We start from the raw sequence: 24,182 nt of genomic DNA, 5'->3' as shown, positions 1-24,182 counted from the left end.
GCATTGGGCTTATTTTGGTCATGTTTTGGAGAGAGCGAAACCTCTCGCTAAGCCTCTTCCTCTCTGCGTCAACTCAAGTTAATACAGACAAACATTAGTCACTCACACTCTCTCAAGCCATTTTGAGAAGTGATTAACCCCCCTTGGCGCTAAAGATCGGAGTTGATGGGACGGAATTAACTGGATGACCAAGCGACCGCACTGACAATCCCGAAAAGGCAGATGACTCCACAGCGACTTTAACACTGAGCCGGCCAGAGAAAGCAAACAGTGTCCCGCCCCACAACACACAGTCTCACCGCTTCATAAATAATTCAGTGTTTTTCCCTTGTCGGCACAGCTAATAAGGGTCCCACTTGGATAATATGAGGTGAGAACAACCATTAGAAACACACACACTTCCAAAGAAGTCGTGTCACCCCCGGGCTACGCAAATAGCCACGGTTGAGTTTAGATGGAATGCATGGCGCTGAACTGTGGCGGATGGGCGCTGCTGGGCGCTGCTGGGTGATGAGCCCAAATTGAGGTGACAGATAGCTGTAGACGGGTCGGTTCGAGAGGAGAGATTACCAAACGGGGTCTTTGACCACACCATGAGAGGGAGGAACCCGTCCTAACGCTCATCCTTAACTCTGAGTTTAAAACACGCTGTTTCATGACACTGGGGCTCTAATGGGATTTCCTGTCATATGCCTAATATTAGTAATATTAAAAACATAGTTCTTAAAAAAATGTCTAATTCTCAGAGCTACAGCATGAAGGCACAATTAGAGCAGTATTTCCCAATGGAAAGTCTATGAAAGGGAGCTGGCTCCCACTTATAGGCCAGCAGAACAGAATATGTCTCTTTAGAATTCAGCACACATTTTGTTTTTATGTATCTATTTTATATTGCGAAGACACGTGGTGTAACCCTCCAGTAGCAGATCCAATATGACACTGTGTGCTCTCTCAGGTGTTGTGAGCAATCGTGTGTTAAGGAAGCTTGTGGGGGAACATCCATTTTCAGCAAGGAAACAAGAAACAGGAAAACAAATTGAACCATGCATTGGTTCCTCCTAGTACATTGAAGTGAACATATATTATTAATATTCATCAAGGTGTTGATTGCTCTTCAGGGAACATAGAGTCAAATGATTTATGACTTAGCAACAACTGTAATCACATAATCCTATTGGGCACAACGCCAATTCCCTGTGATTACGCTAGAGAAACGGCCTGTTGATGAACTCTCCCTCTGTGTCTTATTGGAAGGATGGAACATTTGTTCTTGGAATTAAATGACGTTAAACTTCCTAAAGTTGAGCCAATCGGTAACATGTTTCGGGAACCTTTCCCGCCTCATATCTGGCGAAACACAGGTCTGGTGCTGTATGTCCCAGTCACTAAAAGGTGTTCTCCACTGAACCGTATGTGTGGTGCAGTCCAGCACCGGCTTCTCTATGCCCTGGTGCGTCAGTGGAGGTCAGTTTGTAAGCTCTCTCCACTAACCTTCCTCTTAGGTGAAGTGAGGCCCTAGGCTTTTCTACAGGGGTGACTTCACACCATGCTAGGTGACAGTGAGAACATAGAGACAGCAGGACAGAGGGGGACGTCGTGGTGTGCGGTGGGCCGGGGGGCGAGGAGCAGGGATTTCTTAACACCGTGCGTATGTGTGTGTCACCATCTCTCCTGTCATCTCCAGCACATTGGTCACAGTCTACCTGGCAGCTACCGCCACTGTGGCCCTTGACACAATGCAACAGAGACACTACATTTTGAAGAGACGAAGAAGGCAGACTTCTAGCACCACCAATACAATGCACTGTACACACACTACAACTAGAGAGAAAGTACCAGCGTGCACATACACCTTCACTGGAACAAATCACAACCTTCACTGATGTCTCTGTCCGGCTAGAAGGTGCTCTCTGCAAGGAAGTAGGACGATCAGAACTCACACAGGAAGTGAGCTGGACTCAACAGAGAGTCCATGCACTGAGTGAATGCTATAAGGTAACCAGCAACAGCAAACAAAGAAGATAGTCTTGTGTGTGAATTTCACTTTTTTGGGGGGCTTAAGAAGACACTCGAAAACAAAAACAATATCCACTTCATAAAAAACTATACTGTCTACTCTGCAAAGGTATTATAAAAAAAGGTTTGCTTGCAACCCAGCTCCATCTGTTTGTGTGATGTGCTTACAGTAGACTCTTAGAAATAAAGGTGCTATCTATAACCTAAAAGGGTTCTTCGGCTGTCCTCATAGGAGGACCCTGTTAAAAACAAAAACTTTGGGGTTCCAGGTAGAACCCTTTTGAGTTACAGTACCCTTTCCACAAAGGGTTCTATGTGGAACTTAAAATGGTTCTCCAATGGGGGCAGCCGAAAAAGCCTTTTCGAACCCCTTTTTCTAAGAGTATAGGACAGGAGAACCCACCACTAGGTACACTACAGTACACACTGCTCCAGTCTCTTCTAGTTTGGTGTGAGTCTTGAGGCACAGTGGGGCTCTGTTGATATTTACAGTTTTATTTCCAGCAGTCCCAGAGTTGTCTATGGGGTTAGGGATAATGACTGTGTTTTAAATGGCAGCCTTGGCAGTCTATTCCCCCAGGTAGCCCCTCAGACAGAGGCTCTTCTCCGGGGCCCTCGTGTGGTTTCCAGGGGCCCCAGGAGGGATTCTGTGTCTGTGGGTCTTTGTGAGGAAGGGAGCTGACTGGGTGTACAGTACTGTAGGGGAACGATGGACGTGCTATTCACAAGAGCAGACTTAACCTTTGGAATGATTGAGACAGAGGGTTTGGTATGAATGGGAATTTAATACAAAAAGAGTGTGTGTGTGTGTGTGCGCAACCTGATAAAAGTGGAGTGTACAGTATATTCACCTACAGACTGAGTGTATATCGGAGACAAGGCCAGGTAAAGGCAGTCAGGGGACCAGGCCAGGTCATGTCAGTCAGGGGACAAGACCAGGTAATGTCAGTCAGGGGACAAGGACAAGTAAAGGCAGTCAGGGGACCAGGCCAGGTCAAGGCAGTCAGGGGACAAGGCCAGGTAAAGGCAGTTAGGGGACAAGGCCAGGTCAAGGTAGTCAGGGGACAAGGCCAGGTAAAGTCAGTCAGTGGACAAGGTAGGGTAAAGGCAGTCAGGGGACAAGGCCAGGTAAAGTCAGTCAGGGGACAAAGCCAGGTAAAGGCAGTCAGGGGACAAAGCCAGGTAAAGGCAGTCAGGGGACAAGGCCAGGTAAAGTCAGTCAGGGGACAAGGCCAGGTAAAGTCAGTCAGGGGACAAGACCAGGTCAAGTCAGTCGGGGGACAAGGCCAGGTAAAGGCAGTCAGGGGACAAGGCCAGGTAAAGGCAGTCAGGGGACAAAGCCAAGTAAAGGCAGCCAGGTAAAGTCAGTCAGGGGACAATGCCAGATAAAGTCAGTCAGGGGACAAGACCAGGTCAAGTCAGTCGGGGGACAAGGCCAGGTAAAGGCAGTCAGGGGACAAGGCCAGGTAAAGGCAGTCAGGGGACAAAGCCAAGTAAAGGCAGCCAGGTAAAGTCAGTCAGGGGACAAGGTACGGTAAAGGCAGTCAGGGGACAAGGCCAGGTAGAGGCAGCCAGGTAAAGTCAGTCAGGGGATAAGGCAAGGTAAAGGCAGTCAGGGGACAAGGCCAGGTAAAGTCAGTCAGGGGACAAGGCCGGGTAAAGTCATTCAGGGGACAAGGTAGGGTAAAGGCAGTCAGAGGACAAGGCCAGGTAAAGTCAGTCAGGGGACAAGGCCAGGTAAAGTCAGACAGGGGACAAGGCCAGGTAAAGTCAGTCAGGGGACCAGGCCAGGTAAAGTCCGTCAGGGGACCAGGCCAGGTAAAGGCAGTCAAGGGACCAGGCCAGGTAAAGGCAGTCAGGGGACAAGGCCAGGTCAAGTCAGTCAGGGGACAAGACCAGGTCAAGTCAGTCAGGGGACAAGGCCAGGTAAAGGCGGTCAGTGTAGTGATCTACAGTGATACCTGGTACTCTGTCAGAGATGGAGTACCACACTGTGGCCCAGCTCCCTCCACTACCTCCCAAGATAAGTCTCTCCGCTCCCCACGCCCCCCTCTCACCTTTGATGGATTGGCCTCTTGCTGTCGCTGGCTGCTTCAGTGCCAAAGTTGGAACTAACCATTTCCCAGTTGGGGGTTGTCAGGAATCATTGTGGATGGCAAGACAATTGGATGCACTACCAGTTGAACCGTGGGCAGCTTGCATTGCTAGACAGTTGCAGCAGACATTAACACCTACCATTTTTTCCTTCTCTACCTAGAGACAGTCCACGGGTTTAACTACTCTTTAAGCTACAGTCTGGGTCAAACAAATTTACCGTCCTGTCATATTGAACTACATCATCTTGGACTAACACTCTCCCCATCCCTCCCATCCACACCTGATCATAAATAAAGAGGGTAAATTACCTGCCAATCAATGATGCTTATTCTCAGAGCCAGATTTCTCCCAGATTCAATTACCTTTCCGTGATGAGATAGGGCGGCGAGGCGCATGGCCCAGCAGGGATCTATGGTGATTAATGGGTGACCAGCAGAGAGAGGGAGGGATGGAGGGAGGTCTAGGGATGAGAGGGAGAGGTGGAGGGATAAAGAGAGGTGGATGGGATAGAGAGGGAGGGAGGGAGGTCTAGGGATGAGAGGGAGAGGTGGAGGGAGGGAGGGAGGTCTAGGGATGAGAGGGAGAGGTGGAGGGATAAAGAGAGGTGGATGGGATAGAGAAAGAGGGAGGGAGGGAGGGAGGGAGGGAGGGAGGGAGGGAGGGAGGGAGGGAGGGAGGGAGGGAGGGAGGGAGGGAGGGAGGGAAGGTGGATGGGATAGAGAAAGAGAGAGGGAGGGAGGGAGGTAGTGAGAGAGGGGTGAGGGAGGGAGGTCTAGGGATGAGAGGGAGAGGTGGAGGGATAAAGAGAGGTGGATGGGATAGAGAGGGAGGGAGGGAGGGAGGGAGGTCTAGGGATGTGAGGGAGAGGTGGAGGGATAAAGAGAGGTGGATGGGATAGAGAAAGAGGGAGGGAGTGAGGGAGGGAGATAGAGAGAGGGGGTGAGGGAGGAGAGGGAGAGAGATAGAGAGAGGGGGGTGAGGGAGGAGAGAGGCAAACAGAGGGGAAGGACATGGGAGAGGTGTGGGTTGAGGACCTTACTTTTCTTTCTCTTTTTCTACCACACCTCTCTCTCCTGCATACCCTTGTTCTCCTTTTACTACACAATCTTTCTCTCGCTCCTTCCGTTCCGTTCACTTCATTTCATTCCATATCCCTCTCTCACCCTTTGTCTCCCTCAACCTATCACCCTGTCGCCCCTCTCCCTGTGCAGCGTTGCGCTGCCGTTTTCCAGGAGAGCACGTCAAAGTGCCCACCTCCCCAAGTAGCCCTAGAAGTAAGCACTGGCCCTCCTATCGCCCCTCCCCTTCCCTCTCCTCCCTCTTCATGCACGGGGTCACAGCCAGCGGCGGGGGAACTAATCAGCCAGGCGAGAAGCTCCCTTGCCTAGGCGTAAATCAGCCAGACAGCCTCTTAGCCAACGCCGCCGGAACAAACTAATGAGCAAGGCAGGGCTGGGACGGGCACAGAGCCTGCTGCGGACCCAACTCCGCAGATAGAGAGAAAGAGAGGGGCGGAAGCAGATTGGTGGCAAAGGCCATGGCTTTCGGTTGACAGGTAGGAGCAAAGGGACTAGACCCAGGTCTTAAGTCCGTACAGATCATATAACTGCAACAAGGATAAAGCGTAATATCAACAATACACATAAAGTGCCTTTTAATATCAAGTGCGGTTTGGACACAAAGGCTAAGGTTTAAGAGATACCTGAGACAAAAGCTGATACCGTCTTATCACAGTGTAGGTGAAATACCCATAACAACCATAAAGTGCCTTGTAATATAAACTGCGGTCTTAAACGGACATTCTAGACAGAAAAGGCCAAAGGTTATGAGGCAGGTGAGATAACGAAACGTACTTAGACTATTGGTCTTCAGGGTTGAGCTCATTCTACAGCCTTGTACAGTCTAAATTCCGGCACTAAGCAAAAAGTTATTTGAAAGCATTAAGTTCCTACACGTGTATTATTACATAAAGAAATGTCTACATTGATACATTGGCACTACCTTTCCATTCAACCAGACCTGGCAACCCAAACTAGGACCTGGCAACCAGAACGAAGCCCTGTTCTATTGTTAGATCGCGGTCTTCTTCAGTGTTCCAATCAGCGTTCATCTCTTCTGCCTGACTGAGCTTTAAAGACAACAGCATCTGTGGTCTCAGCCAGAACACCCTGAGAGTAATATTCACACAGTCAACTCGAATTAACAGGCTGACAATGTTTTGCTCTCTCTCAACAGAGTACTGTAAAACGGTGAGCTCAGTGAAGAATTGAATAACGTTAGGAGAACCAGTTAAAACTAGTTCCAATTAATGAGGCAACTTCAAAGGACTTTGAGGGTCAGAGTACATTTGGAAACCTAACCCCCCTATCTGGACGCACAGCTGTCCAGCAGACCGGCTAATATCAATTAATAGCGGGTTTGGAGGGAGATGGAGATTGCAGCGATATAGATCAGATGCTTGAGAGAGAATGATTCTATCGAAATAATGATTCTATGGCTTCCCTGTCTGTGTGTGTGTGTGTGTGTGAGTGTGTAACAAATCAAATATTATTGGTCACATACATGTGTTTAGCAGATGTTATTGCGGGTATAGCCAAAAGCTTGTGCTTCTAGTTCCGACATTGCAGCGATATCTAACAAGTAATATCTAACAATTTCACAACATATACCCATTACACACAAATCTAAGTAAAGGAATGGAATTAAGAATATATTAGTATATGGACGAGCAATGTCAGAGCGGCATAGACTGAGAAACAGTAGAATAGTACAGAATACATTATATATATATGAGATGACTAATGAAAGTTATGTAAACATCATTAAAGTGGCATTATTATAGTGACTAGTGTTCCAATGATTTCAAGTCTGTATGTAGGCAGCAGCCTCTCTGTGTTAGTGATGGCTATTTAACAGTCTGATGGCCTTGAGATAGAAGCTGTGTGTGTGTGTGTGTGTGAGAGAGTGTGTGTGTGTGTGTGTGTGTGTGTGTGTGTGTGTGTGTGTGTGTGTGTGTCTGTGTGTGTGAAGTGGAGACCTTGGAAAAGCAGCGGTTTTCAACTGAGTGAAACTGCATATCATGAAAAACACACACAGAGTCCATTTTGAAAATCGATTACATAGCTCATAATTAATGGCAGAGTGCATCCCAATTTGTGAAACCGTGCATTTCATAAATACAACCTTGGCGTAATAGTAAAAGTCAGCTGCTGGCATGTCCTAGGCGAAAACATGTTAGGTGCTAAATATATCCACTTTTGAATCCTTTACGTCATACACTATTTAAAGAGCTACTCATCCAAAGTATGCAAATAAATGCAAGACTTTCATTTGAGCCGAGCAATTTCTACATCCTGGACACTAACGCTACAATACATTTTGGAGCCATCTGCTCTGCTCACATCAAATATAACAGGAAATGTGGGGGCACAACCATGGCATAGATTTTGATTCAGTTAAAAAGTAGAGAAGCAGAAATTGGAGTCGAACAATGCTGAACGCTGCCTAATGAAAAGCAAAGATATCAAACGAATAAAAACAACTAAAAAGCCGTTACACATGAACCTGTCAAACTACATTATTCTCTATAGGAGATTTGCAGAGCCACCTAAAGTATTTGCTGTGTGACCAAATGACTAGATTACAATATATAAAAAATATATATATCTCAAGGCCATATATCTATATATATATATACACATATACAATATGAATCTATTAAAGGTTATGTTTACATTCAATTCTGCAATGTTGCTCAATAATTGGCAACTGCAACATAGGTGATGCAGTAGTTATTCTGCTTTCTGTTAGGAGCCATAAAACACTCTCTGGCCTCATAATAAACTCTTCTTCTTTTTTTAAATCACTTCTTGGAAAAAGATTACAACTGGTTGTAAAATCCAATGTTTGGTCTTGACTTTGATAATGACATTGTAGATTAAGCAGTGTTGTACTGGTAATGACCTGTGTACGTACACTAAATCATTTTTGAAAGGTTTTCTTATCATCTATATTATCATTATTATTATATTATTATTATCATCATCACTGCATTGTTGGGAAAGAACTCTCAAGGTAAGAATTCTACTGTACTGTTTTACACCTGTTGTATCCTGTGCACGTGACGAATAAACGCTGAAACGTAAAATCTGAAACATATCCAACGAGGCATCATTAATACGTTGTCATAGTGTTGTACATAGTGTTGTCATACGCATATTCAGGAAGCTACAAGCCAGGATGCAGTATACTATGATGTATGGAAATATAAACAAGTATTTTCAGCCATACTTTCTACTCTTCATTAGTTCACATTTCACTTTATAATACAGTTCATTTTTACTTTATTTAATAAAAGTACATAAATAAATTATATACATATACATATATACACACTTTTTTATTTATGTATTTATACAGTACCAGTCAAAAGATCGGACATGCCTACTCATTCAAGGGTTTTTCTTAATGTTTTACTATTTTCTACATTGTAGAATAATAGTGAAGACATCAAAACAAAGAAATAATGAACGACATTATCAATCAAGTAGTAACCAACAAAGTGTTAATCAAATCAAAATAAATGTTATATTTGAGATTCTTCAAAGTAGCCACCCTTTACCTTGATGACAGCTTTGCACACTCTTGGCATTCTCTCAACCAGCTTCATATGAGGAATGCTTTTCCAACAGTCTTGAATGAGTACCCACATATGCTGAGCACTTGTTGGCTGCTTTTCCTTCACTCTGCAGTCCAACTTACCCCAAACCATCTCAATTGGGTTGAGGTCAGGTCTTCTGATGCAGCACTCCATCACTCTCATTCTTGGTCAAATAGCCCTTACACAGCCTAGAGGTGTGTTATGGGTCATTGTCCTGTTGAAAAACAAATGATAATCCCACTAAGCGCAAACCAGATGGGATGGCGTATCACTGCAGAATGCTGTGGTAGCCAAGCTGGTTAAGTGTGCCTTGAATTCTAAATAAATCACTGACAGTGTCACCAGCAAAGAACCCCCACACCATCACACCTCCTCCTCCATGCTTCACGGTGGGAACCACACAGAGATCAGCAGTTTACCTACTCTGCGTCTCACAAAGACACGGCGGTTGGAACCAAAAATCTCACATCTGGACTCATTAGACCAGAGGACAGATTTTCACCTGTCTAATGTCCATTGCTCGTGTTTCTTGGCCCAAGCAAGTCTCTTCTTATTATTGGTGTGTTTACAGTGGTTTCTTTGCAGCAATTCGACCATGAAGGCCTAATTCACGTAGTCTCCTCTGAACAGTTGATGTTGAGATGTGTCTGTTACTTGAACTCCGTGAAGCATTTATTTGGGCTGCAATATGAGGTGCAGTTAACTCTAATGAACGTATCCTCTGCAGCAGAGGTAACTCTGCGTCTTCCTTTCCTGTGGCCATCCTCGAGAGACAGTTTCATCATTACACTTGATGGTTTTTGAGACTGCACTTGAAGAACGTTTCAAAGTTCTTGAAATTTTCTGGATTGACTGACCTTCATGTCTTAAAGTAATGATTCCCTTTGCTTATTTGAGCTGTTCTTGCCATAATATGGGCTATCTTCTGTATACCACCCCTACCATGTCACAACTGATTGGCTCAAATGCATTAAGAAGGAAAGAAATTCCACAAATGAACTTTTAACAAGGCACACCAGTTAATTGAAATACATTCCAGGTGACTAGCTCATGAAGCTGGTTGAGAGAATGCCAAGAGTCTGCAAAGCTGTCATCAGGGCAAAGGGTGGCTACTTTGAAGAATCTCAAATATAAAATATATTTTGATTTGCTTAACATTTTTTTGGTTACTACATGATTCCATGTGTGTTATTTCATAGTTTTGATGTCTTCACTATTATTCTACAATGTAGAAAATTGTAGAAATAAATAAAAACCCTTTAATGAGTAGGTGTGTCCAAACCTTTGACTGGTACTGTACATACACAGTATATCTATTTTAATTAAAATAAATGTAATGCAAGTATCTATTTTATATCTACTCGCCTCCTCTGGAGAGCTTAACTTTTAAGTTGGTTCCTAAAGTTAAAGGCACAATACATTATGGTCCCCCAGTCTGCATCCACTGTGCTATACTTCTAATTGAAGACATTAGCTCCCTAGCCCTGTGCTGTCTCCCCGAGTCAACAGCTCCTGTATCTTTAATACAGACACAAGAGCTGTTGGAAATCTGTCTCCTGCTAGAAAGTCAAAGGGACACCCACAAGATGTTCCAAGATGTTGGATCAAGAGTCTCTCTTCTGTGCATCTCTGTACATCAGACATTAATGTACATGGAAACAGAGATGCTTTTCCCAACTGCCAACTCTAACAAGGTGAGTGGTACTAAACATGAAAGGATTTCACAATAATGCTTAATCTCATGATTGCATATGACTAGTTGTGTAGTTTGTAGGTGGTTCTACAGTCTGAGGTTCATGCTCCTGCCATGTTGACGTTTGCTGAAGATGTGTGACTCCCCATTCCTCCTTAGGAACCTCCATGTGGGTTAGGTGGTGAAGTGCTGCTTGGGACGGGAGGGTCTCTCTATGTGTTGGGTGGTGAAGAGCATGTGGATAGAGATGTGTGCAAGCAAGTGGGTGGGCGTGCACATGTGTGCAAGTGAGTGTGAGTGTGTATATGTGTGTGTACTGTATGTGTCTATCACGGTGGGTGTGTTCACAGTGTACTACGCATGTGTGTTTTGTGTGCATAAAAATGACTGTATCTGTGCGTGTGTGTGTGTGTGTGTGTGTGGGCAGTGAGCCATGAGTGCAGTGCAGCTATAGGAGTGTCACTGGGAGTGTGTGTGTGTTGGTGCATGAGACTGGTCCCTGGGACACAGAGTGATCAGTCCAATGCCTCCCTGCTCACACACTCACTGAGAGATCATGATCACTGTTCCCGTCCTTCGTCCTCCCTCCTCCACAGAGATCTCCATCCCTACATCTGTCCCTTCATCCCCCGTTCATTAGAGCCGGTTATGTCTCAAACACAGGTCAGCCGCACACTCAAGCCCTGCTTTCTACCATGTAGCTAATACACCACACACACATAAAATATTCCTAGAGCACATTTGCATATTCTCTCTGAATTAATGGCTTCATGTGATCTGTATCTCTTTAGGTGGTGGAGGAGTGTGTGTGTGTGTGTGTGTGTGTGTGTGTGTGTGTGTGTGTGTGTGTGTGTGTTGTGTGTGTGTGTGTATGTGTGTGTGTGTGTGTGTGTGTGTGTGTGTGTGTGTGTGTGTGTGTGTGTGTGTGTGTGTGTGTGTGTGTGTGTGTGTGTGTGTGTGTGTTAACGAATGGGGATGAATGGACGGATGGAGGGATGGAGATCTCTGTGGAGGAGAGAGGACGAAGGACGGGAACAGTGATCATGATTTCTCAGTGAGTGTATGAGCAGGGAGGGATTGGATTGAACAAACTGAGTCCCATTCAAGGCAATGATTCCTCCGTTCTATTCATTCTATTTCTATGCATTTAATCCTATCGGATCGGTGAAATCCAGATAGATAACGTTTGAAAAACTGGGCCCAGAGGAGTGTTGGATGGTGCTGCCACCTGCAGGTCATAGGTGGTAAAGTAGTTATTCTGCCTTTGGTTAAAAAACTGTATGGCCTCATAACTAAATCTTTTTTTAAATCACTTATTGGAAAACATTACATGCTGTCCGGAAAAGCCAATGTTCTGTCTTGACTTTGATAATGACATTGTATACTAACGTGTGTGTGTGTGTACTGTAGATCTTTATGTGTGTCTGTGTCGTTGTATTTATAGTGTCAATGAACAGCTCTGTGAAATTGCTGTTATGCGTGTGTGCGTGTGCATGGGTGCACGTGTGTGCGTTTGTGTAACCACACGCCCACACCTGCGGTTTAGGTGTGGATATAATGGATGTGCCTGCATATTGTACCCATACGAGAGAGAGAGAGAGAGAGAGAGAGAGAGAGAGGAGAGAGAGAGAGAGAGAGAGAGAGAGAGAGAGAGAGAGAGAGAGAGAGAGAGAGAGAGAGAGAGAGAGATCATGAAGTATCTTGATCCATCCCACAGCAGCCCCCCCTCACCGCCCCAAAACAACAACTAACTAACACTCGCACTTAACTGATCCTACTAGCACAGACTTAGCTGATTTACTGATAGCTACCATGACTGAGACATGTGGTTGTCTCACTTAGATGAATGCACTAACTAGATTCTCTGGATAAGGTCACGAAGCCACTCTCTTCCCTTGCTCAGCTCTCCATCATTCTGTCTATGCTTGTCCTTTACCCATCCCATTTCCCCTCTACTTCATACTACAACGCCCCTTAATGAGTCAATTCAATCTCTGTGCAACAAAGATAATTAAAAAGGAGTTGTCAAACTGTGGAACATGTCCCCACTTTCACATCATGTGAATGACTGTCCCTATAACGCAATTACATGTTATTCTGCAACGCACACGAGAACGCCATAGCGACAGAATATTCGGTCACTGTTTAATCTGAGCGCCATCCATCCGCTTCTCATTCAATCAAGCTAGCTAGTGCTGAGGCCTTAGCCACACCCTGGCTCACCGCAGACAAGGATCACTGACGACACCAATAAAGCCAACAGCAAGCCTCCACACCAGGTTTCCACTCAGGGCAGGAACCCAAGATCTCAACCACCAATCCACTAGTATTGTATTTGCCAAGTGTTTTCACTAGGTCTACAAACCAGCGCTTTGTGGGGTAACTCACCCCATCCCCCACCAATGAGACGCTACCACCTGGGTGATGTATGCCAGGCTTCAGCAAACACACACAGTATAAACCCAGACAGAGGAGTTGAAGAAAACCCCTGCAGTCCAAAAGCACACCGTACCTTACCCACCACCCCCCACACACACACTTGGCTTACTACACACACTGAACACAAACATGGACGGCCCTCGTACCTGGGTGACTTTATCGGTGACGTGGTGTGTGCGGTCGATGAGCTTGCAGGGGGCTATGATGTCCATGTCCCCCGCGGGCAGCGTGATCAGGGGGTCCGCCCTGAAGTCCACGAAGTTCAGGGTGATCTGAGGGATTTTACTGATGGTGCGGTAACGCATGAGGTCCGAGTCCGACGTGGAGTTGAGGATGTTGGACTTGTTGTTCACCGCCCCTGAAAGAACACGCTGTCAGAGGACTGTCCAGACCACTAGGACCACCTGGGTTCAAACACTATTTGAAATTGTTTCAAGTACTTTAGCTGTGCTTGATAGAGTTTGCCCGGTGCAATGGAAACAATATAATCGTCCCAAAACGTCAAAGCTCGCCCATATTGGCACACAACTATTTTTATGATTTCAACCCAGGTGTGATTAGAACCACATCATAAGCTTGTAACTTTGACATATCACATAAATCATGCATTGACCTCATTTTTTTAATTTAATTTTTATTTCACCTTTATTTAACCAGGTAGGCCAGTTAAGAACAAGTTCTCATTTACAACTGCGAGCTGGCCAAGATAAAGCTAAGCAGTGTGACACAAACGACAACACAGAGTTACACATAAACGAACGTACAGTCAATAACACAATAGAAAACTCCATGTACAGTGTGTGCAAATGTAGAAGATTAGGGAGGTAGGCAATAAATAGGCCATAGAGATGAAATAATTACAATTTAGCATTAAAGCTCATTAATTACAATGTACAATTTAGCATTAAACTCATTAATTACAATGTACAATTTAGCATTAAAGCTCATTAAAAGCTCATTGAGAGGTAAGTGGTTGGCCTGAGGCGAAGGGGGGGGGGCAGATCCATTTGTGCTTTAGCCAACTTCTTGTTCTTGTTCATTAGAAGTAGTTGGCCACAGCACAGGCTAAGATGTTTGTGGTTAAACACAACCAGGCAATGTAGGTGCCTTTTGTGTTTTTCAAAGCTTCTAAAGGACAACATACAAATTCCTACTACACAAACTCTTTACCTCTGTGTGTTTGTGGGTGTTTGGTATCCAGCTCAAATACAGGAAAGGAGATGGTGTGCATTTGCTTTCTCAGGATGCAATGCCATTTGGAGTATGCCCCCCTACCCTCACCCCTCCTTCCCTACCTGTGCTGCTGTGGATGGGATGGGCTGTGCTGTATTTCCGGTCTGACGCCGGCCGCATGGCCTCGATGTCATCCACTGACGACGCCCGCCGCATGCTGTAGAAGCTCTCGCGGGAGCGACTGTGTGACAGACTGCAGTTGGACAGAGAGACGTCCGGGTTGAGCGTCTGGAGGGCGATGTGGGATGGCGACTGGCCGGGGGGCAGCGAGGAGGGGGCGGCGGACGGTGGAGGCTCTGAGCCCAGCAGGCCACGCTGGTCCTCGGGCCACAGGAGGGCCGGCCTGCTCCTGCTGCCTGCGCTACTGGAGCTCTTGTGCCCCGGAGGTAATGTGGGCAGGGAGAGCAGCTCTCCCAGAGCCAGGGACTTGTGGCTGGGGTAGCCAGGGGCCGGGAGGCGCCCTGTCTCTGGGTCGTCCAGAGAGGCTTTGCTGTTGCTGAGGGAACGAAGTGAGGGCAGACGGAGCTTGAAGCCACGCGGCCGGCCTACAGAGTGAGAAAGAGGGGGGAGAAAGAGTGGGAGGGGGTAAAACGAGAGAGTAAAAAAGAGTGATAAAAAGGCCGACAGGGAGAGAAAGAGAGTGAGTGAGAAAGAGGAAAGGAGGAAGAGACCAGAGAGCAATAAACTGAACTGAACTCAATTTAATTGAGTGATTATCCAACAATCTTTAAAAAATGTAATTGAGTGATTACTTTTACTGAACAAAAACATAAACGCTACATGGAACAATTTCAGTTCATATAAGGAAATCAGTCAATCTAAATAAATGAATCTATGGATTTCACATGACTGGGCAGGAGCGCAGACATGGGTGGGCCTGAGAGGGCATAGACCCAACCACTTGGGAGCCAGGCCCATCCAATGGGGATCCAGGCCCAGGCAATCAGAATGAGTTTTTCCCCACAAAATGGCTTTGTTACAGACAGAAATATTCCTCAGCACCCCACCCAATTCCCCATAGACGATCCTGCAGGTGAAGAAGCCAGATGTGGAGGTCCTGGGCTGGCTTGGTTGCAAGTGGTCTGTGGTTGTGACATACTGCCAAATTCTCTAAAACTGCATTGAATGTGGCTTATGGTAGAGAAATTAACGTTTAATTCACTGGCAACAGCTCAATACTTTACATGTTGCGTTTATATTTTTGTCCAGCGTATATTTTTCAGCATTTTACTTAACCCCTGTGCAGTCTTAACATTCCGTACACTCCCCTTATCCTAAGGGTAAAAATGACATGCCTTCAGTAAACCCCTAAAATAAAGCAGCTTAATTGAATTTTAAATGCAAAATCTATTTTGTGTGAAGAAACAACCTGTCATTCATCACAAACTTTGTGAATATCTGGGTTTTCCCTCTTCACAATGCAGAAAGACTGCATTTAATCAGTGGACACCACTCGCTTTTATTACAACACACCGGTCAAATTGTTTTCTTCACTAAAGTAGAGGTTTATTATTATTATTATTATTATTATTATTGATCAAGGTACTGCATAGGTGTAAATATATATTTTTTCCAAGAGATACAGAAAGTAGTTTTGAATGATTTTATTTGTAACGCTTGCCGTCTGGGGAAGGAGAGGAGGACCAAGGTGCAGCGTGGTAAGTGTTCATATTATTTAATGAAATATGCAACACTAGACAAAACAACAAACACGACAAACAAACAGTCCTGAAAGGTGAAACAAACACACAAAACAGGAAACAACCACCCACAAAACACAATGGAAACAGGCTAAATATGGTTCTCAATCAGGGACACGTGAAGAACATAAATCAATCAACTCTAATTAGCACATGTTGGACAGTATGCAAGTGTGTGTGCATGGACTTTGCAGATGTATTTCTCACATGTGCAGCACATAGTATTTGCTTTACAGTCCTTCTTTGGGGGGCAGAATTGGCATCTCCCCCTCTTGCCTGCCCCAGCGGCAGCCTCAGGTGGATCAGGACAAGATTTAGCAGCCCCCTGAACAGCTTTCACAAGCGCTGCAGAGGCTGCTGTGCGGGGCAGGCCCTCCCTTCTATGAATGTGTGGGGTTACAAGTGCCTTTTCCAGCTCCAGGAACACCCTCCTCTTGTTCGGTTTATCAGGCATCCGGCTAGGGTTGATCATGTTCCATGTCACGAAGGCATTGTATGAGGACACATCAATGATGTTATGGAAGATGACCAGGGGCCAGTGGGCAGTCATCCTCCTGCAGATGTAAGTTCCAATCACCTTGTCCATGTTGTCCACACCTCCTTTGTTGAGGTTGTAGTCCAGGATGATGGCTGGCTTCCTGTCCTCACGATCACTGATCTCAGCCGTTTTGTGCAGTGTGGTCAGGAGGACCACATTCTTGTTCCTCTTTGCGAGGTAAGAAACTACAGTAGTGGTGGGGGTGAAGGCAAACTTTGATGAGAAGGCCTCTCTCCCCCTTGTTGCGAGGAGGGAAGGGGAGCTCAAGCTTGTTCTTTCTAACTGTGCCAACCATGGGGATTTTTTTAAATTTTTTTATTTCACCTTTATTTAACCAGGTAGGCTAGTTGAGAACAAGTTCTCATTTGCAACTGCGACCTGGCCAAGATAAAGCATAGCAGTGTGAACAGACAACACAGAGTTACACATGGAGTAAACAATTAACAAGTCAATAACACAGTAGAAAAAAAAGAGAGTCTATATACATTGTGTGCAAAAGGCATGAGGAGGTAGGCGAATAATTACAATTTTGCAGAATAACACTGGAGTGATAAATGATCAGATGGTCATGTACAGGTAGAGATATTGGTGTGCAAAAGAGCAGAAAAGTAAATAAATAAAAACAGTATGGGGATGAGGTAGGTAAAAATGGGTGGGCTATTTACCAATCGACTATGTACAGCTGCAGCGATCGGTTAGCTGCTCAGATAGCAGATGTTTGAAGTTGGTGAGGGAGATAAAAGTCTCCAACTTCAGCGATTTTTGAAATTCGTTCCAGTCACAGGCAGCAGAGAACTGGAACGAAAGGCGGCCAAATGAGGTGTTGGCTTTAGGGATGATCAGTGAGATACACCTGCTGGAGCGCGTGCTACGGGTGGGTGTTGCCATCGTGACTAGTGAACTGAGATAAGGCGGAGCTTTACCTAGCATGGACTTGTAGATGACCTGGAGCCAGTAGGTCTGGCGACGAATATGTAGCGAGGGGCAGCCGACTAGAGCATACAGGTCGCAGTGGTGGGTGGTATAAGGTGCTTTAGTGACAAAACGGATGGCACTGTGATAAACTGCATCCAGTTTGCTGAGTAGAGTGTTGGAAGCTATTTTGTAGATGACATCGCCGAAGTCGAAGATCAGTAGGTTAGTCAGTTTTACTAGGGTAAGTTTGGCGGCGTGAGTGAAGGAGGCTTTGTTGCGGAATAGAAAGCCGACTCTAGATTTGATTTTCGATTGGAGATGTTTGATATGAGTCTGGAAGGAGAGTTTACAGTCTAGCCAGACACCTAGGTACTTATAGATGTCCACATATTCAAGGTCGGAACAATCCAGGGTGGTGATGCTAGTCAGGTGTGCGGGTGCAGGCAGCGAGCGGTTGAAAAGCATGCATTTGGTTTTACTAGCGTTTAAGAGCAGTTGGAGGCCACGGAAGGAGTGTTGTATGGCATTGAAGCTCGTTTGGAGGTTAGATAGCACAGTGTCCAAGGACGGGCCGAAAGTATATAGAATGGTATTGTCTGCGTAGAGGTGGATCAGGGAATCGCCCGCAGCAAGAGCAACATCATTGATATATACAGAGAAAAGAGTCGGCCCGAGAATTGAACCCTGTGGCACCCCCATAGAGACTGCCAGAGGACCGGACAGCATGCCCTCCGATTTGACACACTGAACTCTGTCTGCAAAGTAGTTGGTGAACCAGGCACGGCAGTCATCAGAAAAACCGAGGCTACTGTGTCTGCCGATAAGAATATGGTGATTGACAGATTCGAAAGCCTTCGCAAGGTCGATGAAGACGGCTGCACAGTACTGTCTTTTATCGATGGCGGTTATGATATCGTTTAGTACCTTGAGCGTGGCTGAGGTGCACCCGTGACCGGCTCGGAAACCAGATTGCACAGCGGAGAAGGTACGGTGGGATTCGAGATGGTCAGTGACCTGTTTGTTGACTTGGCTTTCGAAGACCTTAGATAGGCAGGGCAGGATGGATATAGGTCTGTAACAGTTTGGGTCCAGGGTGTCTCCCCCTTTGAAGAGGGGGATGACTGCGGCAGCTTTCCAATCCTTGGGGATCTCAGACAATATCAAATCAAAAATCAAATCAAATCAAATCAAATCAAATCAAATTTTATTTGTCACATACACATGGTTAGCAGATGTTAATGCGAGTGTAGCGAAATGCTTGTGCTTCTAGTTCCGACAATGCAGTAATAACGAGCAAGTAATCTAACTAACAATTCCAAAAAAAACTACTGTCATACACAGTGTAAGGGGATAAAGAATATGTACATAAGGATATATGAATGAGTGATGGTACAGAGCAGCATAGGCAAGATACAGTAGATGATATCGAGTACAGTATATACATATGAGATAAGTATGTAAACCAAGTGGCATAGTTAAAGTGGCTAGTGATACATGTATTACATAAGGATGCAGTCGATGATATAGAGTACAGTATCAACGTATGCATATGAGATGAACAATGTAGGGTAAGTAACATTATATAAGGTAGCATTGTTTAAAGTGGCTAGTGATATATTTACATCATTTCCCATCGATTCCCATTATTAAAGTGGCTGGAGTAGAGTCAGTGTCATTGACAGTGTGTTGGCAGTAGCCACTCAATGTTAGTGGTGGCTGTTTAACAGTCTGATGGCCTTGAGATAGAAGCTGTTTTTCAGTCTCTCGGTCCCAGCTTTGATGCACCTGTACTGACCTCGCCTTCTGGATGGCAGCGGGGTGAACAGGCAGTGGCTCGGGTGGTTGATGTCCTTGATGATCTTTATGGCCTTCCTGTAGCATCGGGTGGTGTAGGTGTCCTGGAGGGCAGGTAGTTTGCCCCCGGTGATGCGTTGTGCAGACCTCACTACCCTCTGGAGAGCCTTACGGTTGAGGGCGGTGCAGTTGCCATACCAGGCGGTGATACAGCCCGCCAGGATGCTCTCGATTGTGCATCTGTAGAAGTTTGTGAGTGCTTTTGGTGACAAGCCGAATTTCTTCAGCCTCCTGAGGTTGAAGAGGCGCTGCTGCGCCTTCCTCACGATGCTGTCTGTGTGAGTGGACCAATTCAGTTTGTCTGTGATGTGTATGCCGAGGAACTTAAAACTTGCTACCCTCTCCACTACTGTTCCATCGATGTGGATGGGGGTGTTCCCTCTGCTGTTTCCTGAAGTCCACAATCATCTCCTTAGTTTTGTTGACGTTGAGTGTGAGGTTATTTTCCTGACACCACACTCCGAGGGCCCTCACCTCCTCCCTGTAGGCCGTCTCGTCGTTGTTGGTAATCAAGCCTACCACTGTTGTGTCGTCCGCAAACTTGATGATTGAGTTGGAGGCGTGCATGGCCACGCAGTCGTGGGTGAACAGGGAGTACAGGAGAGGGCTCAGAACGCACCCTTGTGGGGCCCCAGTGTTGAGGATCAGCGGGGAGGAGATGTTGTTGCCTACCCTCACCACCTGGGGGCGGCCCGTCAGGAAGTCCAGTACCCAGTTGCACAGGGCGGGGTCGAGACCTAGGGTCTCGAGCTTGATGACGAGCTTGGAGGGTACTATGGTGTTGAATGCCGAGCTGTAGTCGATGAACAGCATTCTCACATAGGTATTCCTCTTGTCCAGATGGGTTAGGGCAGTGTGCAGTGTGGTTGAGATTGCATCGTCTGTGGACCTATTTGGGCGGTAAGCAAATTGGAGTGGGTCAAGGGTGTCAGGTAGGGTGGAGGTGATATGGTCCTTGACTAGTCTCTCAAAGCACTTCATGATGACGGATGTGAGTGCTACGGGGCGGTAGTCGTTTAGCTCAGTTACCTTAGCTTTCTTGGGAACAGGAACAATGGTGGCCCTCTTGAAGCATGTGGGAACAGCAGACTGGTATAGGGATTGATTGAATATGTCCGTAAACACACCGGCCAGCTGGTCTGCGCATGCTCTGAGGGCGCGGCTGGGGATGCCGTCTGGGCCTGCAGCCTTGCGAGGGTTAACACGTTTAAATGTCTTACTCACTTCGGCTGCAGTGAAGGAGAGACCGCATGTTTCCGTTGCAGGCCGTGTCAGTGGCACTGTATTGTCCTCAAAGCGGGCAAAAAAGTTATTTAGTCTGCCTGGGAGCAAGACATCCTGGTCCGTGACTGGGCTGGGTTTCTTCCTGTAGTCCGTGATTGACTGTAGACCCTGCCACATACCTCTTGTGTCTGAGCCGTTGAATTGAGATTCTACTTTGTCTCTGTACTGGCGCTTAGCTTGTTTGATAGCCTTGCGGAGGGAATAGCTGCACTGTTTGTATTCAGCCATGTTACCAGACACCTTGCCCTGATTAAAAGCAGTGGTTCGTGCCTTCAGTTTCACACGAATGCTGCCATCAATCCACGGTTTCTGGTTAGGGAATGTTTTAATCGTTGCTATGGGAACGACATCTTCAACGCACGTTCTAATGAACTCGCACACCGTATCAGCGTATTCGTCAATGTTGTTGTCTGACGCAATACGAAACATCTCCCAGTCCACGTGATGGAAGCAGTCTTGGAGTGTGGAGTCAGCTTGGTCGGACCAGCGTTGGACAGACCTCAGCATGGGAGCTTCTTGTTTTAGTTTCTGTCTGTAGGCAGGGATCAACAAAATGGAGTCGTGGTCAGCTTTTCCGAAAGGGGGCGGGGCAGGGCCTTATATGCGTCGCGGAAGTTAGAGTAACAATGATCCAGGGTCTTTCCACCCCTGGTTGCGCAATCGATATGCTGATAAAATTTAGGGAGTCTTGTTTTCAGATTAGCCTTGTTAAAATCCCCAGCTACAATGAATGCAGCCTCCGGATAAATCGTTTCCAGTTTGCAGAGAGTTAAATAAAGTTCGTTCAGAGCCATCGATGTGTCTGCTTGGGGGGATATATACGGCTGTGATTATAATCGAAGAGAATTCTCTTGGTAGATAATGCAGTCTACATTTGATTGTGAGGAATTCTAAATCAGGTGAACAGAAGGATTTGAGTTCCTGTATGTTTCTTTCATCACACCATGTCACGTTGGCCATAAGACATACGCCCCCGCCCCTCTTCTTACCAGAAAGATGTTTGTTTCTGTCGGCGCGATGCGTGGAGAAACCCGCTGGCTGCACCGCTTCGGATTGCGTCTCTCCAGTTAGCCATGTTTCCGTGAAGCAGAGAACGTTACAGTCTCTGATGTCCCTCTGGAATGCTACCCTTGCTCGGATTTCATCAACCTTGTTGTCAAGAGACTGGACATTGGCAAGAAGAATGCTAGGGAGTGGTGCACGATGTGCCCGTCTCCGGAGTCTGACCAGAAGACCGCTTCGTTTCCCTCTTTTTCTGAGTCGTTTTTTTTTTTTGGTCGCTGCATGTGATCCACTCGGTTACACTGGTTGTAAGGCAGAACACAGGATCCGCGTCGCGAAAAACATATTCTTGGTCGTACTGATGGTGAGTTGACGCTGATCTTATATTCAGTAGTTCTTGTCGGCTGTATGTAAAGAAACCTAAGATGACCTGGGGTACTAGTGTAAGAAATAACACGTAAAAAAAACAAAAAACTGCATAGTTTCCTAGGAACGCGAAGCGAGGCGGCCATCTCTGTCGGCGCCGGAAGTAAAGTATGAAAGAGAGGTTGAACAGGCTGGTAATAGGGGTTGCGACAATGGCGGCGGATAGTTTCAGAAATAGAGGGTCCAGATTGTCAAGCCCAGCTGATTTGTACGGGTCCAGGTTTTGCAGCACTTTCAGAACATCTGCTATCTGGATTTGGGTAAAGGAGAACCTGGAGAGGCTTGGGCGAGTAGCTGCGGGGGGGGGGGCGGAGCTGTTGGCCGAGGTTGGAGTAGCCAGGCGGAAGGCATGGCCAGCCGTTGAGAAATGCTTGTTGAAGTTTTCGATAATCATGGATTTATCGGTGGTGACCGTGTTACCTAGCCTCAGTGCAGTGGGCAGCTGGGAGGAGGTGCTCTTGTTCTCCATGGACTTCACAGTGTCCCAGAACGTTTTGGAGTTGGAGCTACAGGATGCAAATTTCTGCCTGAAGAAGCTGGCCTTAGCTTTCCAGACTGACTGCGTGTACTGGTTCCTGACTTCCCTGAACAGTTGCATATTGCGGGGACTATTCGATGCTATTGCAGTCCGCCATAGGATGTTTTTGTGCTGGTCGAGGGCAGTCAGGTCTGGAGTGAACCAAATGGAGCATGCTTATCTAAAATGGTGAGGAAGTTACTTGTAAAGAATGACCAGGCATCCTCAACAGACGGGATGAGGTCAATGTCCTTCCAGGATACCCGGGCCAGGTCGATTAGAAAGGCCTGCTCACAGAAGTGTTTTAGGGAGCGTTTCCTCTTCAGGAGCTGCTGGCTGAGTTCAATCAGTAGCACACATAATCTCAATTTCTCATTGTGTGTGTGTGTGTCTTTGTGGTTTTTGTGGTGTGTAAATTATTTTATAACTGCCGGGTCAAAAATGCCCCTAAAACAATCTTTGTGCCCTGGTGCTGTACAGCTTTCATGGAAATATGAACAAAGGCGATGTTTCACTTTTTCTAATGTTGGCGTCACTCTAGGAAAAGTCATCAAATTTCAAGTTGAAAAAAATATAATTTAGGGGATTTTCTCTGCTGTTAAACATAGTCATTTTTGACCCTTAAGACAAGGGTTAAATGAATGTTTTCCATTCAAATCAATTCAGAGAACAGCTACAATATGACATTGGGAGAGATCAGAGCAGATTAGGAGAGGCCATCCTGTACCTGTAGGGAGCCACGGGGGAAGCTTGGGGTTACCTGTGAGGGGGCAGCTTGGGGTTACCTGTGGGGAGCATGGGGGGAAGCTTGGGTTGGTTACCTGTGAGGAGCCAGGGGGCAGCTTGGGGTTACCTGTGGGGAGCATGGGGGAAGCTTGGGTTGGTTACCTGTGAGGAGCCAGGGGGGGTTACCTGTGAGCCAGGGGGCAGTTTGGGTTACCTGTGAGGAGCCAGGGGGCAGCTTGGGGTTACCTGTGAGGAGCCAGGGGGCAGTTTGGGGTTACCTGTGAGGAGCCAGGGGGCAGTTTGGGGTTACCTGTGAGGAGCCAGGGGGCAGCTTGGGGTTACCTGTGAGGAGCCAGGGGGCAGCTTGGGGTTACCTGTGAGGAGCCAGGGGGCAGCTTGGGGTTACCTGTGAGGAACCAGGGGGCAGCTTGGGGTTACCTGTGGGGAGCCAGGGGGATGCTTGGGTTGCTTACCTGTAAGGAGCCAGGGGGCAGCTTGGGGTTACCTGTGGGGAGCATGGGGGAAGCTTGGGTTGCTTACCTGTGGGGAGCATGGGGGAAGCTTGGGGTTACCTGTGGGGAGCATGGGGTTACCTGTGGGGAGCATGGGGGAAGCTTGGGGTTACCTGTGGGGAGCATGGGGGAAGCTTGGGGTTACCTGTGGGGAGCATGGGGGGAAGCTTGGGGTTACCTGTGGGGAGCCAGGGGGGAAGCTTGTGGTTGAGGTCCTGGTTGGGCTGTTTGTCGTCTGAAATGACCTGGAAGTTGAGGATGAACATGATCACCAGGCCATCTTCGTTCTTCACCGGCACCACATCCACCAGACACAGGAAACACACACCTGACAGAGAGACAGAAAGAGAGACACAAAACATAAACACACATACACTGACACACATAACGATGCACACACACACACCCCTCCCCCTGCCAAATGTTCTCCTGTATATGAAATGACTTAGGTTATACAGGGGATTGCAAATGCAGGATGAATTTTAGAGTGGATTAGTCTTTTTAAGTGGGATGGAAAAAAGAGAATGCGTAATGCATAAACACACACATAGAAATTCACTTCATTGCATG

At 46.6% G+C, this 24,182-nt stretch overlaps 1 protein-coding gene across 2 annotated transcripts in view; it reads right to left on the bottom strand.

The window, feature by feature from the left end:
- kcnh2b (potassium voltage-gated channel, subfamily H (eag-related), member 2b) overlaps nt 1–24,182 on the bottom strand; it is a 307,801-nt gene that overhangs the window by 101,238 nt on the left and 182,381 nt on the right. For both annotated transcript variants that reach the window (XM_042308515.1, XM_042308516.1), the window contains 3 exons: nt 23,791–23,940; nt 14,201–14,683; nt 13,052–13,263 (listed from right to left, as the gene is read on the bottom strand). In XM_042308515.1, the coding sequence (XP_042164449.1) occupies nt 13,052–13,263; nt 14,201–14,683; nt 23,791–23,940 (845 nt within the window). The remainder of the gene's footprint in view (nt 1–13,051; nt 13,264–14,200; nt 14,684–23,790; nt 23,941–24,182) is intronic.

Source organism: Oncorhynchus tshawytscha, linkage group LG29 (assembly GCF_018296145.1).
Source record: "Oncorhynchus tshawytscha isolate Ot180627B linkage group LG29, Otsh_v2.0, whole genome shotgun sequence".
NCBI classification, from domain to species: domain Eukaryota; kingdom Metazoa; phylum Chordata; class Actinopteri; order Salmoniformes; family Salmonidae; genus Oncorhynchus; species Oncorhynchus tshawytscha.
Note: the sequence above shows the minus strand (reverse complement) of the source record. Positions and strands in the feature narration are given on the sequence as shown.